General features: G+C 31.2%; 1 protein-coding gene across 4 annotated transcripts in view; it reads left to right on the top strand.

Moving 5' to 3' along the window:
* Positions 1-18,263, top strand: part of COL11A1 (collagen type XI alpha 1 chain) — a gene marked incomplete at both ends in the record, with an annotated part of 206,353 nt that overhangs the window by 170,780 nt on the left and 17,310 nt on the right. For all 4 annotated transcript variants that reach the window (XM_079696519.1, XM_079696517.1, XM_079696520.1 and 1 more), the window contains 8 exons: positions 2,779-2,832; positions 3,416-3,523; positions 3,814-3,867; positions 4,510-4,563; positions 5,603-5,656; positions 16,257-16,310; positions 16,447-16,554; positions 17,029-17,082. In XM_079696519.1, the coding sequence (XP_079552645.1) occupies positions 2,779-2,832; positions 3,416-3,523; positions 3,814-3,867; positions 4,510-4,563; positions 5,603-5,656; positions 16,257-16,310; positions 16,447-16,554; positions 17,029-17,082 (540 nt within the window). The remainder of the gene's footprint in view (positions 1-2,778; positions 2,833-3,415; positions 3,524-3,813; positions 3,868-4,509; positions 4,564-5,602; positions 5,657-16,256; positions 16,311-16,446; positions 16,555-17,028; positions 17,083-18,263) is intronic.

Below are 18,263 nucleotides of genomic sequence, written 5' to 3'. Positions count from 1 at the left end.
GTGATTTTATCCTATCCCCCTTCCAAAGATTTTAAATGGGACCTTTATAGATTTAATATTAATTTCATCTTAAGTAAATGCTATTTATATTGTGCACACTTATCTCTAATACTCAAAAAAGGTAATTTTCATGTATATATTAGAGAAATTAATATTAATGCATTGCTCTCAAAATGAAGAGACTTTGAAGTAAAAATTTGTCTTTAATTTTTTTTAATGTTTTTTATTGTGGTAAAAGTCACATAATATAAAACATACTATTTTAACCATATTTACCGGTACAGTTCAGTGGCACTAAGTACGTTCACATTGCTGTGCAGCTTTCACCATCATCCATCTCCCGAATTTTTCACCTTCCTAAACTGAAACTCTGTCCCCATTAAACACTAACTCCCCATTCCACCTCCCCACCCCACCCCCCACCCCCTGGCCCCTGGCATCTACAGTGTACTTTCTGATTCTAGAATTTGACTATTATAGGTACCTCTTATAAGTGGAATCAAACAGTATTTGTCTGCACCTACTGTATATTGGAATGCATTTTTAAGATTAATTTAATATATGTCCTATAAATAGATTGTACCTTCTTTTTTTTTCCCCTGTGCTATATAGTAGGTTCTCATTAGTTATTTGTTTTATACATAGCAGTTTATATATGTCAATCCCAATCTCCCAATTTATCCCACCCCCCCCTTTTCCCCCCTTGGTGGCCATACATTTGTTCTCCATGTCTGTGTCTTTATTACTGCTTTGCAAATAGGTTCATCTGTACTATTTTTTGACAATTATTTAATCCTGTCTCTTCACCACCTATTATTTCCCTCATAAAAAAACATAAACAAATGGAATCATTTCAGAATCTAGTTTAAATTTATAGTGGACAGGGATTAAAGGGGAACAACAAAATACACAGATTAATAAAAAACACAAAATATGCAGTTATTTCCCTTCTAGTTCTAACTCTTATGATATCACTATGAGTTAATGTGGTGCATATGAAAACATTTTGTACATAGTCAATAGATTTCCTGTATTTCCATTTTCCCTAGCTTTATTGAGGCACAGTTGACAAATAAAAATTGTGTATTTTTAAGGCATATAATTGATATTTTGATACATGTCACATTGTGAAATAATGCCCACACTCAAGCTAATTAACATATTCATCACCTCACAGAGTTACCATTTTTTGGTTGTGTGATGAGAAAACTTAAGATCTACCCTGTTAGGAAATTTCAAGCACACAATACAATATTGTTAATTATAGTCATATTGCTATATATTAGATCTCCAGAACTTATTCATCTTGAGTATCTGAAATTTTGTACACTTTAACCAACATCTTCCCATGACCCCCACTCTGCAACCCCTTGGTGGCCACCATTCTACTCTCTGCTTGTGTGAGTTTGGCTATTTTAAATTTCACATCTAACTGAGGTTATGCAGTATACTATATATATTCCATATATAAAGAATTTAATATGGACATTTTACAGTTGATTTGAATGGCAAACTGCTTAAGTTTTTTTCAAAAATGTGAATAATGACTCATAAAAATATCACTTGCATATTTTTCCATCATACTGGGATAGATGAATGATTCATTGCTTTGAAAATAATGTAAATGCAATATTTTACTTGTAAAGTTTATTCAAGATAATTGGAAATATTTGCTACCTACTTGAGAGAGAAAATAATTTGCACATTAATAATACTAATGAATTCTTAGAAATTACTTGATATCTTCCCTCATTATGCAGATAATTCAAGAAGTTAAAATATGTGCATATTCTCAAAGAATAAGAAATTATGTACACAAAATAGTCTCTCCCCTGGAATTATGTTTATATTTAATATAATACATTTCAAACCAATTTACGAGCAGTGGGTCTGTGCCAGGAATATTGGAAATAGCTGAGTTAAAAATTAAAGAAACTTCAGGCCTCACATGTTTTAAAAATTTACAATTTTCACTTCAGAGTTTCTAGTACTACTGATTTTGTACAGAAACATGGTACATGAATGTATTGTATTACTTCACTTGGATGATTACTTGAACCGAATATTATGTTTGTATGCATTTCTAAGTGCGAAGAGTTAGTAACAGACTTTCATAAGGGAAGCCTAGTAGGCTAGGAGGTTTATTTATTATTGCACTGAGCCATAAAATAGCCATCCACATCTATACATGGAGATCATAAAGACTACCAATATATATCCTCAAACGGAGCAGTTTTAATTAGTATCTAAGTATCTATGCGTATCTTATAAATAGTGTTTTTGTATTTATTTATAGCTCTACTTTAGACCTCTTTAGACCTCTACTAACTAAAGTTTATAGGATTATCAAAATACTACGAAATTGTTTGATTATTATAGTAAATTCATATTTTAGTAAAAAACATTTTAAATTGTTTAATCCATAAACTTAATTATAATATGAATATTGATGCAACACAATTACACAATTTTTAGGAAACATGCAAAGGTCTGTTTTGTGTGGTTTGGTGGTAACTTGGGTTAATGCTCTGGGTATTAACTAACTGATGAGAATTGTAGCATCCAGCTTATCCAGTTCTATCTCCCCACTTGAGAAATAAAAGTATAAGGTCAGTAATAGGAAAAGTTTATTCTTTTTATGAAAGTTGTCCACTGCTTTTTAAATAATATAATGAGTTAAGGGCTAGTTTAAAGTGTCATGGTCATCATTGAAGGAAGTTTTACAAATATGAAACATTGTTTCTGTGCTATGATACTCTTTTGATCTCTTCTTTATAGGGTGAGCCTGGAGAAGCAGGAAACCCAGGGCCTCCTGGGGAAGCAGGCACAGGCGTAAGTGCTGGCTTGTTTTCAATGTAGTGTGTTATGGATCAGATATTTCTTTCAGAGTATTTTAAACATGTAGCTTAACTCCTAGCTGTGATTCAGTTCCTTTCACTTTCCAACCTGTTAAGAATCATCACAAATGCAATTTTGCCTATCCTCTGCATATTTTGATTCACACAGAAACTGAAAAAAAATTACATTAGCATAAGTTAGACCATTAGAACTATAAGCTGTTTATTGCATATATCTTTGGTGGACTGTCCACGAAAGAAACCAGCAAACCCTGCTACATCGAGTAAACATTTATGAACTGTATTAGCATTACATCATTCTAATTTAGATTGGTTTAAACTGAGAGTGAATTTCACTCCCAGGGAACATTTGGCAATGTCTGGAGACATTTTTGGTTATCACACTTGGAGAAATGATAACTGCTGGCATCCAAGTAAAAGAGATCTGAATGCTGTTAAACATCTTGCAACGCATGAGACAAGCTCCCACAGCAGAGTATTGTCTGACCTCGTATGCTAAGGTTAAGAAACTGATTTAAAGCTTGTAAGATAATCATTCTTTTTCTAACGCTGTGTAGGGTCCCAAAGGAGAAAGAGGAGAGAAAGGAGAAGCTGGTCCACCTGGTGCTGCTGGGCCTCCTGGTGCTAAAGGACCATCAGGTGATGATGGCCCTAAGGGTAACCCGGTAAGTGACCTTGGTCCTCTTTAAAGTGGTATCTATGTCAAAGCCACTTGAAGCTTTTCGTAGAAAGACTAGAAATCATGAGACTTTGGCCCATAGCTGGTGAAGCTGACTTTTCATTGTTTGATGTATTCATAAGCATTCTCAATTCATTTCATTTTTAAAAAATTTTCTAGCAGGAGAAGAGATATTCTCATATGGTTTACCATGACTTTTACCTCTTAAATTTCAGAATATCATGACTTTATAAAAATTTTTCATTTATTCCCTTTGCTTTAAAAACATTATTTTAGGGTCCTGTTGGTTTTCCTGGAGATCCTGGTCCCCCTGGGGAACCTGGCCCTGCAGTAAGTATCATAGAAAAACAAAGGAATTATTTTGCGGGGGACGGTTCCCTGTTAATAATTAAAGAAAAGTCTTAATTACTTCAGTGGATCCCCAAAAATAGCAATAAAAGGAAGATGTAAGCTGTAATCACAACTACCAGAATAAAAAATTCATATATTTGGAGACTATCAGACTTGTGTTGCATGATTATTATTATCTCTTCATTGGGTTAGTTTTCCAGACTTTGTTGAGTTGTGCATACTAGTTATCTGAGTAGCCACATTACTATCATTTCAAAGTTACAAGATTTTTGCTTTTGCCTCAGTCCGTTCTAAAATGCAAACTCTATCTCAAACTGCACCATATTTGTTCATGGTTAAAGGATGCATTGTCTTTCTATACTAATTACATCCTCCCCTTTCCTTATATTAAGAGCATACTATATTTTAAATTTGATATCATAGCAATTTCATACATTTTATGGAAAGAGAGATACCATAATCCTTAAAAAAAACAACTGAAAGAATATAATAATAATTTTTTTTGCTTATCTGGCAATAATTTTTCTTAAGGACTAAGATGATACATCATATCTTTTTTTTCTGATAAAAGTTAATTAATAGTGAGAAATACCTGGGTTCATTTTCTATTGCCCATTATAGGGTCAGGATGGTGTTGGTGGTGACAAGGGTGAAGATGGAGATCCTGGACAACCGGTAAGTAAGCACACTATTTTTATTCAATCTTTGCATAGTCTCAAGATATTTTAAATAAATAATCAGAAATAATTACACTTCCAAAAGCATAGCTATGTGTGTACATATTCAGGTATATTTGAATTCCAGTTTAAAGTCAGTCTTACATGGAACATTTCTACATTTCTTACTTGATGTGATTTAAGAAATATAAGCAAAGCCTTCATAATAAAAACTGTAGTCATATCATACTAGTGATTTTGTCATATTGTATTACATTGAACTATCTCTCCAACTGTATTAAGTGGAAAGTCATTTTAAAAACACAAGTAAGAATTAAATGAAGAAAACTAGGTTATCAGCCTATTATTAGCATGAATTAATTCAATTACTAACCAGAATGAACTCAGCATTTTTGCACTCTTTTTTTATTTTTAATTTGGGAAATGCAGTAGGGGGCTTTGACCACATAAGTTTATTTAGCGAGGAAGTAAAGGAGGGTACTAACTTAAGTAGTAGTCAAAGACAACATGCACTCTTAACATAACTTTGTCTCTAGAGCCATACCCACTGGATACTTGGAGTCAAAGAGATATAGACCTATTCTGTGTAGATAAGACTTGTGGGTCATATCCCAGCATGTTGTGTACTCCTTGGAATAAAAATGCTCATGTTGCACAAGATGAAATTAGAGGTAATAGATTTATGGTTCACAGATGTATGTGATATACATAGAATTATTAACCATATAATTCTATTAATTAGTACATCTATTGGATGCTTGTCGGATATAAATTAGCACTTAAAAAAAACAGTTTTAAATGGAAGGAATTCAATTCACTTTTTTCCAGCTATGAAGAAGTTTTCCATATGAATTTACCAGCTCGAATTATAGATATCTGGAGGAAGTTTAGGTATCTGAAATAGGGCTAAGATTTTCCAGGAAAGATAGATGTGCAGAAATGAAGAAAGCAGGTTGGCTTCAGTCCAGATTTTGAACAGTGCTGGGAGCCATAAAATAATATCCAATTGCTTAAAAGGTATTTTTCACATTTTTTAGGGTCCTCCTGGCCCATCTGGTGAGGCTGGCCCACCAGGTCCTCCTGGAAAGAGAGTAAGTTTTTTAAATTCTTTATTTGAAACATCTACTGATTATCCATTGTGTGTATAAATTTATATTATATTTGTAAGCTGTGGGCAGTCATTATAATGGTGCTGAAAAACATATGTCCTAGAGAGTGATTTCTTAAATTTGTCAAAATACTTATTAAAGTAGAACCCAATTTAATTGACAGGTTTAATCTGTCACAATGAAAAATAGTTTCCCACTTCTCTGTGCTTAGGTCTCTGCTGTACAAATGCCATAGGCTCTTATAAAAGACTCTGCTGATACCCTGAATTTCAGCTTATGGTATCCTACAGGGAGATGAGTTGTCCAAACTCCAGTGCCTGTTGAAAACGTTATAGAAACCTGAATGCAGTATCAGTAGAATGAGCTCAGGAATCAGCATATAATGTTAGATTGCTTTACACTGTCAAACAACTCTGATAGGATTTTAAGAAAGAGCTATAGTAAAATATAAAGGTCTTGTTCAAAATATTGGCTACAGTGGACCCTAAGAGATTTGCTTTACCGCCATTTTCCCACTATTATACTGTTTTTATAATAAAACAATCCTGTTGGCTTGCCTCTTGCAGCACTTCTATTAATACACAGTGTTCTCCTGAACCTCCTTTAGTCTATTTTCCAACCTATCCATGAACAAAATATTTGGTCAACATTAAAATATATTTCTTATGCTCATTTCCCCTTCAGTAATCCAAAGACACAGAGCAATTGGGGCCACTCTGGTTTTCTAATGGTAGCTTTATCTTAGGAGAATTTTCACACTACACATCTTCCTATACACAGAGTGTGATAGGTTTTAATTCTGTCTCACAGGACATAACTTGAGTCAACATTTACAAGCAAACACTTCTCTTTGCTGGAAATGAACTTAGTTTATAGTAAATATTTTCTCCGAATACAATTTTCTTCTCACTGACCCAAGTGCCTTTTTTTTTACCTTTCTCCTCCTCTTCCTCTTTCTCATTATTATTATTAATATTATTATTTTGTTTGTTTGTTTTCTTTTCATCAGCAGCCCAAAAGCATAATCTTGATAGAAAAGGAAATATATCCCAAAACAACCATTGGGCTGTTATTCTTAGAAAGTAATTACAAAATGTAACATGATGTTGAGCTCTGTTGCCTGTTTTTGCCTACAGTCTGAATGTTCTTAAAACTTTCCAAATGGATGAATATCTGTTCTATTATTTCAGACCTTTGAGAAGAACACTTATATAAAATGTCTTTGAAAATTGGTAGAAAACTTTCCTGAGAAAATATGAAATCATTTTTTTCTTTCTCCCAGTCAAATGATGGAAGGCTATTTAATGCAGTGGTTAATAAGTCAGTGAAGTCATACTACCTGACTTTTAACCCAGCTCTACCATTTATTACCTGTATTTCCTTAGGCAAGTTACTTATATTGCTTCTCAGGGAGGGCCTACTATACCTAGGATTTATAAGATAACTCATAAAGAACAAAAATAATATGTATTCACATAATAATGTTAGTGTGTTAGTCTTTAGTTATGAAATAGTTATTGAATAGTAATAATAAGCACAAAATTATCATCTTATATAGGTATAATTTATTATGCTTTTGATGCAGAGAGAATTAAACCTTCCTTCAAATTGTAACTACTGGAAAATGAGGGACTATATAAAAATATAATTTGAATATTTCATTAACATCCATTGGCATCTTCTCAGCTCATTCCATTATCCAAAGCAAATTCTCAGCAAGTGCTATATAGTTCAGTTTTATTTTAAACTATGTCAAAACAGATTGTTCACTTACAATCTTTGATAAGTTCAACTAAGTACCATTTGCTATTTGGGATGTATTCTTTTAATATGTGACAGAGTTAGGGAATGAATTAATTTCTTTAACAAGACAGTGGTGGATCATGTGGCTTACTCATTTTGAAAACTGAATGATTTTGAAAATTTTAAAAAGTAAATAAATATAAACAATTTACTAGGGAGTATGAATAGAAACATGCAAGAAAAAGGGGGGCAGTTAGGTGTGAACCAGTATATCAGATACCTCCTTTAGATTAATATGTGACTCCAAATTTACATACAAATGTATAACAAAACTATTAAAAAATCTTAAATCTATTAAGCTATATATGAAAGTATTTCAGCACAATAGTTAATGTGGACACTGTTGACACTATTACGAACTTTCAAAATATTTCCATCCACATTTACTAATTTTTAAACCTTGCTAATATAATGTAACACACTTTTCATCTTTATAATATCAGAGTTTCTAAAATATTTGTGTTGAAGACTTTAGAATGTGTAATTATCAACAATTATACTTCTAATGAATAACTGAAACAAACTTCTAGAAAGACCTCCACTCGATTCTAGAAATGAAAAAAATGTCATAGGAAATTCAGCACAAATATATAGATATTTAGATTGTATTCTGTTCTGTAACAATGAGACAGTGTTGGGTAGCGGAAAGTCCATGTATTTACATTTCTATTCATTCACACCTGAATTGTACCTCTGCATTTGTTGCTCAAATGTGGTATAATGTAAAAACGTTAATGCCTGATTTTTAATTCTTTTCTCTTTATAATAGAATACGGTTATATTTTTCACAGATTAGAAATAATTATAATATACTATCTAGTACATTGTATAATATATAACATTAATAGTATATTAACAAGAACATAAGTATATTGTCAACAAATTTTAGTAGCTTGTTGCTTTAAGAATATAGATAATAACCAATGATTTTTTAAATCAAATTTAAGATTACATGGTATTAGTAAATTGCAAGTTTAATTGGTAAATTTATTCTTTAAATTTAAATAGAAAATTAGGAGTAGAAAAATCACATTATTCTCTTTCCTGTCAGTATTTCTAACTAGGCAGACTCTCTCTTGATAAACTCTCGTGATTAAAAGGAATAAAATATCTTGAAAAAATCAAAATATGTTTATATGCATCAATGAGATGGATATAAAATAAGAAATTAAGATAATATGTTAGTAAATTTATAATTGAACTTCTCCATTGATATATCGACAAATGGTCTCAGTGAAGATAGAGCCTAGAAAAGTCTTAAAAATATACAGTAACTTCATTTGTGTCAAATTAGACACGAAGATCAATGGATAAAAGATAGATTATTGAATATATTTTGCCGGGGCAGTTGAATATCTATATGAAAAAAATAAAGTTGGACTTTACATTTCTCCATTCACAAAAAAAATTTTTTAGTTGAATTACAATCTTAAATATGGAAAAGAAATTTTGGAATAATTTAGCAAAGATTATTGGAGAATAAATTTATGACCTCTGGTTATAAATTTTGGTCACATAGGTATGATCAGAATGGAAAAGTTGGTGTATAAAACATATTACACTGAAAAGTTTCTGATTATCTAAAAATACTGAAAAGACATTGAAAAGAAAAGATCGAATCAGGAGAAAATACTTTTAACATACAGAAAGCTTGCAGCGAAAAATTTTCCAGAGTATCTAAGTGTATCTGACAAAGTAAGAAGAAAAGCATCAAACAGTAGAAAAAAATCAGCAAAAGACATGAAAAGGTATTTTACACAAATGTTCCACAGACACGTAAAAGGATGTGTAGAAGTTAGGGAAACGTGTTAAAAATGACGTAGAGATACCACTTACATCTATAAATTGATGAAAAGTTAAATCTGACAAACCAAATGTTGGAAACGATGTTTTTCAAAAAGAAAATAATGGGGATTATCATACACAGCTATTGTGAGCTAACTGGTACAACTGCTTTAGGAATTGTTCATTATTACCTAGGAGAATTTAACAATGAACTTTCCCTACTATCTCGTAATTCCATTCCTAGGTACATGCTCTGGATGATATCTTATACATCTTTACCAAGATACACATGTAGAAAAAATAAGTGTACTGAGATAGGCATAAACTGAAATTTTGTATGGCAATGAAAATATTGTATTGCAGATGTGCAAATCTACAAAGATGAATCTCAAACACCTGATGTTAAGAAGAAAATATATGTAGTGTTGAGCTGGAGGAGATATATAATTTCATTTACATAATATGCAAAAAAATAAAAAAAACATGTTGTTTAGCATTCAAACGTAAGTGGTAAAAGTGATTAAATAAATGAAGGCAATGATTCATTAAATTCAGAATGGTAGTTATTTCTCTGGGAGAAAGAGGGTTACAGTAGTTGCAAGTGACATGTAGGAAGTTATACATTTTTATGCTGAGACTCTTAGATATTAAAGTAATTAACTGATTTATTCCCTGTATCATCCTTTTCATTATTAGAAAATTCTATAGTGGAGTGCTGCCTTTCTGATTTTTGATGAGATTATTTAAAAATAATCTCATCAAAAATTTTAGAGATGTTCTAGCCTCCCATTTTAAAAAACAATTTTTACGAATATAATACGTTATTTTTATTCCACTCTAGTCATTTTGTAAACAAAATTAGAAGACTTTGTATCTATGAATTTTTAATGATATGAGAATTGTGATGACTATGCATTGCTTACAAAGATATTTACATCCATTCTGATTTAGCAGAAGAATCAACCTTAGGTCAGCCCAACTGAGCAGTATTATACAAGTTTTCTTCTTTTAAAATGTGGCATCATTAAATCTAACCTGAACGATATTTAATGTAATGTGTTAAATTGTGTTCTGTATTAGGATTGGATAGATTGTCAGGTTTAATTGGCTTTCTCTGTTTTACACAATAATCTTTTTTCTTTAGCAGAGTAAAATATATTTTAATGGTGTAAAGTTTACTGTCAACAATCTTATTACTACAACTGTAATTCGCTCTGATTTAACAGTAGCAATTAACGCTTTCATTCTTTTGAATTACAACCAACCAAACTAGTCGAGAGCTCTACCTTAACCTAAAAAAAAAAAAAAAAAATGGCTAAGATGAAAAAATAGAAATACAAATTATTTACTTAGGTCTTTCTCAGCCTGTAAACTGACACTCTTCATAGCTAACTATCAGCACAAACTAGTCCCGAATGCCGTTGCATTAGAATCAAATAGACCTGGTTTCAAATTCTTGCTTTGCTACTTATAAATACAACTTAGAATAAGTTAATTTCTTTGAGTCTCAGTTTTCTTATTTATAAAGTAGGCAAAATAACTAATATTCCATGCTGGAGTGAAGACTAAATTAATAAAACGTATATTTAAACCACTACATCTAATATATGGATTTATCAAGAGTTCAAAGAGTGGATGCTCTTCTTAAGGAGTTAAATACAGGTTTTGAGTTATGCCATCATTTATAAACAAAACAAACATATTAAATAAAATATACAAATAAGATAAAGAGAAAGACATTTTCTTCTATATTTTGAGTTATATAAATTGAGATGAAAGTTTATTAGCAATAAATTCATAGTAACTTCATAATTTATTGCATTTTTGAAGTATAGAATACTGTGATTCTGTTGAGATGGATACAAATTTGTATTATTTATTTATTTGGTGTAAGTTGATGTAAAATCATGTAGCGTAAACTGTAAAGGAATTTCCTATGAGAACTGTTGCCAAAAAACAGAGCATTAAATTCATGATAACTGCATATAGTTTTAATAAAATTGATTTGCCAAGCAACAGGGATGTAGAACTAGTTTGAGAGATAATAATGTGATTAAAATGAGTTAGAAGGAAGTACTTGGGAACTTTATGGTATGTCTGTGAGGTCACTTTGTTTATGCACTGGGTGAATACAAAGCTCCTGAGCCTAAAGGGATATGATGCAGAGTGAATTTTGTGAATTGTAGCTGATGAGGAGAATTCTGTCTTCACCAAATTTTGCATTCAGCCAACAGGCAGCAATGTCTTTGATGCAGGAATCAATTTAATATCACCCTTGTGGAAACAGCAAAAAACATTCCTATACAATGATTATAATATCTGATCTACACACTTACGACTTAATTGAATACAAAATTGCCTTACCATTTATTTCCCTTTAGTTCATCTAGAAAGCATAATTTTAAGTAAGCTTTGTATGTATTTTGTGGAAATTAACATTTCTCTTATCCTTTGTTTTGCTACATTGGAACAACAGAAAAGGACCAATAACAATTTTGCTATAGCATCTCATACCAGAAGTAGCAATGAACAGAAATGTATTGAAAAGTATTATCACTTTTTTCCTTGAGTGACTCTTACAAATAAATGATAATAAACCCTCCCAATAGAATATTGGTCAGAATGTTGCAAGTGGCAGTGATACTGAGAAAAAACATTCCAGCAGTTATTGAACAAGTAGAGAAATTAAGTTGACATTTGAAGTACATGTACATTCTGTCATGCATTTTAATACTTGAGAATAAATGTATATTTCCTTGAGGCGCTAGAAGATTGTACAGTTTATATCAGTAAGCCATGGAATTTTAATACTCAGGTTATCATAGCGGTTTGAAAGCAAGAACTAGTTCAAAGCCCTTTTATTGAAAAAAAATCTGGAGATGACTAAAAAGATTTAAACCTAACCTGAAAATGCATATATTAAATGGAATTTTAAGGAGTCCCATCTCATTTGTCAAAGGAAAATTTACAATTAAAAATTAAAACAATAACTAATATTATTAAGTAATAGAAATACAAAGGAAGCTTTAACCTACTCTATATGCCCATATATGCCATATATGTATTCTTTCGATCTCTATGCCTTTATGCATGAATGTGGATGGTCAGATTAGAAGGAAACATCCCTCCCATATCTACCCACACTAAGATTAAGATCAGATATTAGGTTCTTAGGAAAGCTTTCCTTACTGCCTACTAGATCAGTGTACCTATTTTGTACACCTACTTCATCTTTGTGTGTTTTACAATGTACTGTATTTGTTAATTTTTTTGTCTGTCTTCATAACTAAACTTTGTGAACTCCTTAGGGTTTCCCTTTTCTTTTTTTTTTTTGTATTCTCCATACACAGCACATTTCTGGCATATAAGGAAGACTTAACTATTTGCAACATGTATGGAAGAATGGGTAAATTGTAGAATAATATTATAAAATGTGAATAGTGGAGAGAGGATTATACTGTGTATTTTATATAAAGTATATTTCTCATAACAAGGAAAATCTCATGTAACGGTGATTACTGCTGGAAAATTAACCAAGTCTTATTTTATTTTCATGTTTTACAAGGCATTTTCCAATCAGAACACTTATTACTTCATGATAGTACAGGAAGTAATTCACTAAATTAAGTCCTTGCCTCTCTGCTTATGCAGATATATGAGAAAGAAATGACTAAAACAAGAATTTATCCCTAGGCATTGTTTAGTTTTTTTTAAAGGGAACTTCCTATTCTCTTTAAAAAGTGTGTTACCTGTTTTCATCCTGTTTTTCTTAAAAAAATCTATGCCATCTGGAAAAAATATAAGGAATAAATGAAAATGGGAAAAATGAGATAAAGAACAGAGTAAAACAATTTAATGTGGATTTCCAGCATGATAAACATCAGGCATTCATTCAAAGAGGGAAGAAATCCTTTTGGGATGAAGAAACTTTTTATTGAATCACAATTTTGTGACCATGTTGTAGTTTACTTGTGTTTAATTCTTTAGGCTTTTCAAACTCAGATTTTCTTTTCTCCCTTGCAGTAAAAGCAATATTTTTGTTACATTTTAGACAGTTGATGACTTGCTTTTCCTAAAGCTAGATATTTATGTCTTCTATACTATAAAGTTCTTATATGTAATTGCAATCTTGAAGTTAATACCCCATACCTTTATGTCATTAGTTTATGGAAAAATCTTCATAGAATAAAGAAAAGCTCATTATTCAGTTGAATCTCATAATTTCTATTCCCTAAATTATAGTCATTATGGCTGTTTTACCCAATTTGAATAGGAATACTTTAACCATCACACCAAAAATTTATTTTTTATACATTACAAAACAATCACCACAGTAAGTATAGTTACCATCTTCACACCAAAATGATTCAACTCTTTAACACTAAGAAATATTTGAGGCTTATGCTTCTCTACAGAAATCCTCTTGCATAAATAGTATGAAATTCAAAAGATACACTTAAGTTTTAATGCCTATATTATTGTTAACAAATTGTTGTTGCCTCAAGAGACTGCTTACAGGATTTATGCACTTCTTATCTTTGGGTCGAGGCACAATGAATGCCTAATAATATATGAAGTTATAGTGATGATATTGAGAAAATAATTGCTAATGATATATTCATTGACTGTCTCAGAGATAAATGAGTTCGCAGAATTCAGAGTTTGATGAAGTGCCTGATACCCATTTTAAGTGTGGATTTAAAAGACCATATGAAAGACTAACATGTATCCACCATTAGAATATTAATATAGCATCTGAAAGAGAGAAAGTCATCCTGCCTCACCTTATTTTCACCAATTAACACTGTTTCTGCTACTCTCCCCAAATTCCAACCTCAATCTCAGTTGATGATTTTGATCACAATTCATAAGAAAAACTGAAGTAAACAAATGGAAAACAAGAGAGTCTGGGGAAAAATGAAATACAATTTCCTAGAGATCATTAAGTTTCTTTTTTAAACTTTCTATACTTATGTCTGAACTTGTGTAGAAATTTTCAGCACAGTTAAGATTCAGATTGAATCTTAATGTTTGTTAAGTAATAATAAAAATCAATTAAGTACTGGAATGAAATAAATCTTTTATAATACAATTATAAATTTTTTGTGTCTTAGAATGAATTTATTATGAGTATATATATTGTGTAGCCCACCACAGTAAGAGGCAAAAAGCACTCTTATTGTATTGGACTATCAAACCAACTGCCCTTCTTGCATTGATTTGAGATGCCATAAGTGAAAATATCAATGACCTAGTATAATGAGTAGGAACAAAATTTAGACACAGTGGGAATTATAGCATATTTCTTGCTTGAAAAATAGTTGTTTTCTTTGATACTTTGAATATTATATGTTATGTACTGTAAATGATTCCTTTCTACAATGTCAAGTTTTATATTTCACAAATGACTAAGAGAATATAAGAAGGAAATCTGAATGTCAGATTTCAAGATCTGACTATATATTATGGGATCGTTTAGCTGACTTTCAATTTTCTGGTTAAAACAAGTAGTTTCATACATAGAGTTCATATTTTTCAGGTGTTATAAACAGGATGTATGGAAAAAAGTAAGTTGTTGACATGGTGTCTATAAATGTATTTTGAAAGTCAGTTTTGTTTGACCTGACTCTCAGCTTGCCAACATGGTGAAAAGTATTGGTAAAATAATAGAATTTATATAGAATAACAATATCTAATAATTTTAGTAACAATAATAAAATAACTAACATTTGTAGTGTTCTTTATGTCTCAGGTACTTTTATACACCATTTATGCTTACCAACTCATTGAATTCTCATGATGATGCTGGGAGATAGCTACTGTTATAATCCACATTTTGCAGAGAAGTAAACTGAATCACTCACAGGGTGTGTAACTTGCCAAAGATCACAAACTTGTTGATGGCAGAGCCAGGATTTGAATCCAGGAAGTCTGAATCCTGTCTTTAGGCTCTTAAGCTTCAGATTCCATTCCTGTATTGGATACTGCTCTACTGGAAGTTCACAAAACATTTTTTCATGTGTTACATCATTTAAATTTAACAACAATTCTATAGCAAGAGAATTCTTATTATTAACATTTTATGGATGAAAGAACTGAAGTTCCAAAATACTAATAAATGATTATTAATCATTAATTTAGCTAAATTAATCATTATTTATTTAGCTAAAACTAAAGAGAAATAGGGAGACAGATATCGCACAAAGATGGGGGAAAATATATATATATATACAAAGAGCAGTATTATGAAAAGCTTTAAATATATATAAATTATATATAATTTATATATAATAATTAGCATTTCTCCATAGCAATCCATGCAAATATACAAAAGTTATGCAAATACCAGAATATCTTCTTAAGTTTTTGAATGACATATGGAGTGTGAAGATTTTTTTCTTGCTTTTTCTCTAATACTAGGTTTTAAAAAGTCATACTATTTTTTATGCCACTGAATTATGTGAATTACATAGTTGCAGAGAATGAAACTATAATATCTGTTGACCAACAAGATTTTAAATTTTGTACTTTTCCAGTTTGAACATGATCTTATGAAAATGTGTAATGTATGGATCTTGTAAGATTAAGAAAGGAGCCAATCTTAAAAACACATATAATGATGGAAGTGAAATCTGAAACCTTCAATTACTTCCTAATTATACAACAAAATAAATGATATCTGAGTATTTAACACACTAAGGGTGACTAAGTCATCAGCATTTCTTTAAAATTTTTATCTTTATTGTTTCCTTACATTGATATGATGTGATTATCTGTATTCTACTTAATCTGTGTTTCGTTTTTAATATTCTAACTAAAATTTGTACATAAAAAGGGTTTTGAGTTTTCTCAGTGTTTTAAACTAAATTGGTATAGAAATTCACAATGTATTAAACTCTGTTACAAACTAAACTTGGGTATTTGTAAATAAGTCTTCAGTTGCATTACTTTTATATGTTATATATATATATTAAATGCAATTTAATGTTTATAGGGTCCTCCTGGAGCTGCAGGTGCAGAGGGAAGAGAGGGTGAAAAAGGTGCTAAGGTAAAATATACATTACAGGTATCATGCTTGAAAAACTCATGTGTATGCTGGACAACATCTATTTCAGTACTTTTAATAAAATAATAAAATGTCTTTTTTCATTATTAATGCATTCACATATTTTATTTTCTAACAGGGAGAAGCAGGAGCTGAAGGTCCTCCAGGAAAAACTGGCCCAGTTGGTCCTCAGGGACCTGCCGGGAAGCCTGGTCCAGAGGGTCTTCGGGGCATCCCTGGCCCTGTGGTGAGCATCTGTGCTGAAAGATGTCATTTTGAAAATAATGTCTTATTTCTAAGAAAAGTTATGAATTAAAATATTTATGTCAGCGTTATTTTATAAATTGTGTGCAGTAAATATTATGTAATAAAGTCAGAGACCCTTAGAATATTTAAGTATGTCATTTATTTAGTACGTTCATGGTGAAATTCTAACTTCTAAAGGTAGAATAGAAAACTAAACCCTGAGATCTCAAAGACATACAATTTTTATACATGCATCCATCCATCCATGTGTGTGTATGTATGTACATGTAGACACATACACAGAGAGTAAAAAGACTCAAAAATTGCTAACAATATTTGTAGATGTCCTCAACATGATGGAATTCATAGGTGATGTTTGCTTTCTTTCTTTTTTGAACTACCAAAATTAATATAAAGAAAAAAATATGTCTGCTTTTGTTAATTAAAAAAATCAATCGTGTTTCTTCTTCCTCAGGGAGAACAAGGTCTCCCTGGAGCTGCAGGCCAAGATGGGCCACCGGGTCCTATGGTGAGTAGCACCTTTTTCTGTTGTTTAGAATTCCAGAAATGAAATTATTTATAAGCTAGAATTCCTGAAATTTTGTCTTATAAATTGGTTTATATTCTGTACAGTATTCAAGGAAGTGTATTAATCAGACCTAAAAAGAGAAAAGTAATCCTAACTGATAAGTTATTTGGAAAATATGCCCTTGATCAGAAGATCTTTCCTTTCTTATGTCCAATGGATGAAAAAAAAAATTTCCATTCTGAATAAAATGCCACTAATGGCCCAGACAGTTCTTTTCCAAATGTGGACGGTTCCCCCAAATGCGTGCAATTACACTTAGTTTCCTGGCCCTTCATTTAAAAGAATAACACTGACACAGGCATATGGTGATTCTTTCACCAAATAAATTATTCTCTTCTTGAGTCATATGGGCTGAAAGATAAAGCATTTACCCCCGTGAGTGAAGAGAGGTATAATTGTTACAACACCAAAGCTTGGTTACTCTCATAAACTGTGTATGCAAACAACACAATTGAGCAATGAAATAAAGCATTTAGTTGACCAGCATATGGTTCATAGATAGAGTTTATTATAGGAGCCAAGGCTATTCTTGCTACAAAATTTGGGCAGAAACTGAGAATCTAAGTCTTGCCTTTAAAATTATTGCTTACTAGGTAACAGATTCTATTTCATGGTGGAGATATTTGAACTTCATTGTCCAAAATAGTAATATGTAAAAGGATTAATTAAAACAGGAGCAATACATATAGCACTGTTCAAGTGTAATATATATCGGTTTAAATAGTCAGATTTGTCCATACAGAAATTTAAATTTTACAAAACTGCCTCTTTTCATGAGTATATCAACTACCTCAGAGGTATGTATGTGCTCAGAAAGCCATCGAAACTAGGATTTTCAATCTTAATCATTCAGGAGAATTTGGCCATTTCTCTTAGGAAAACTGTCACAAGAATTTCCTCTAATATTCTAGATATTTCATAAGTGTTACAGAGATTATTTTTTTAACTTGCACTGAAAAGTTAAAGATCACTTATTTTAATAAATGGATAAAAGTTATCAAATTGTGAGGAGATTATCAAATCTGCACATTACCCCATTGACATAAGAACAGTGACTTGACAAAAGTAGGATCATCGGTTCCGTGTCTGCATCACTATTTAGGGAATATTCTTATTAGATA

This window comes from Hyperoodon ampullatus, assembly GCF_949752795.1.
Source record: "Hyperoodon ampullatus genome assembly, chromosome: 2".
NCBI lineage: Eukaryota > Metazoa > Chordata > Mammalia > Artiodactyla > Ziphiidae > Hyperoodon > Hyperoodon ampullatus.
Note: the sequence above shows the minus strand (reverse complement) of the source record. Positions and strands in the feature narration are given on the sequence as shown.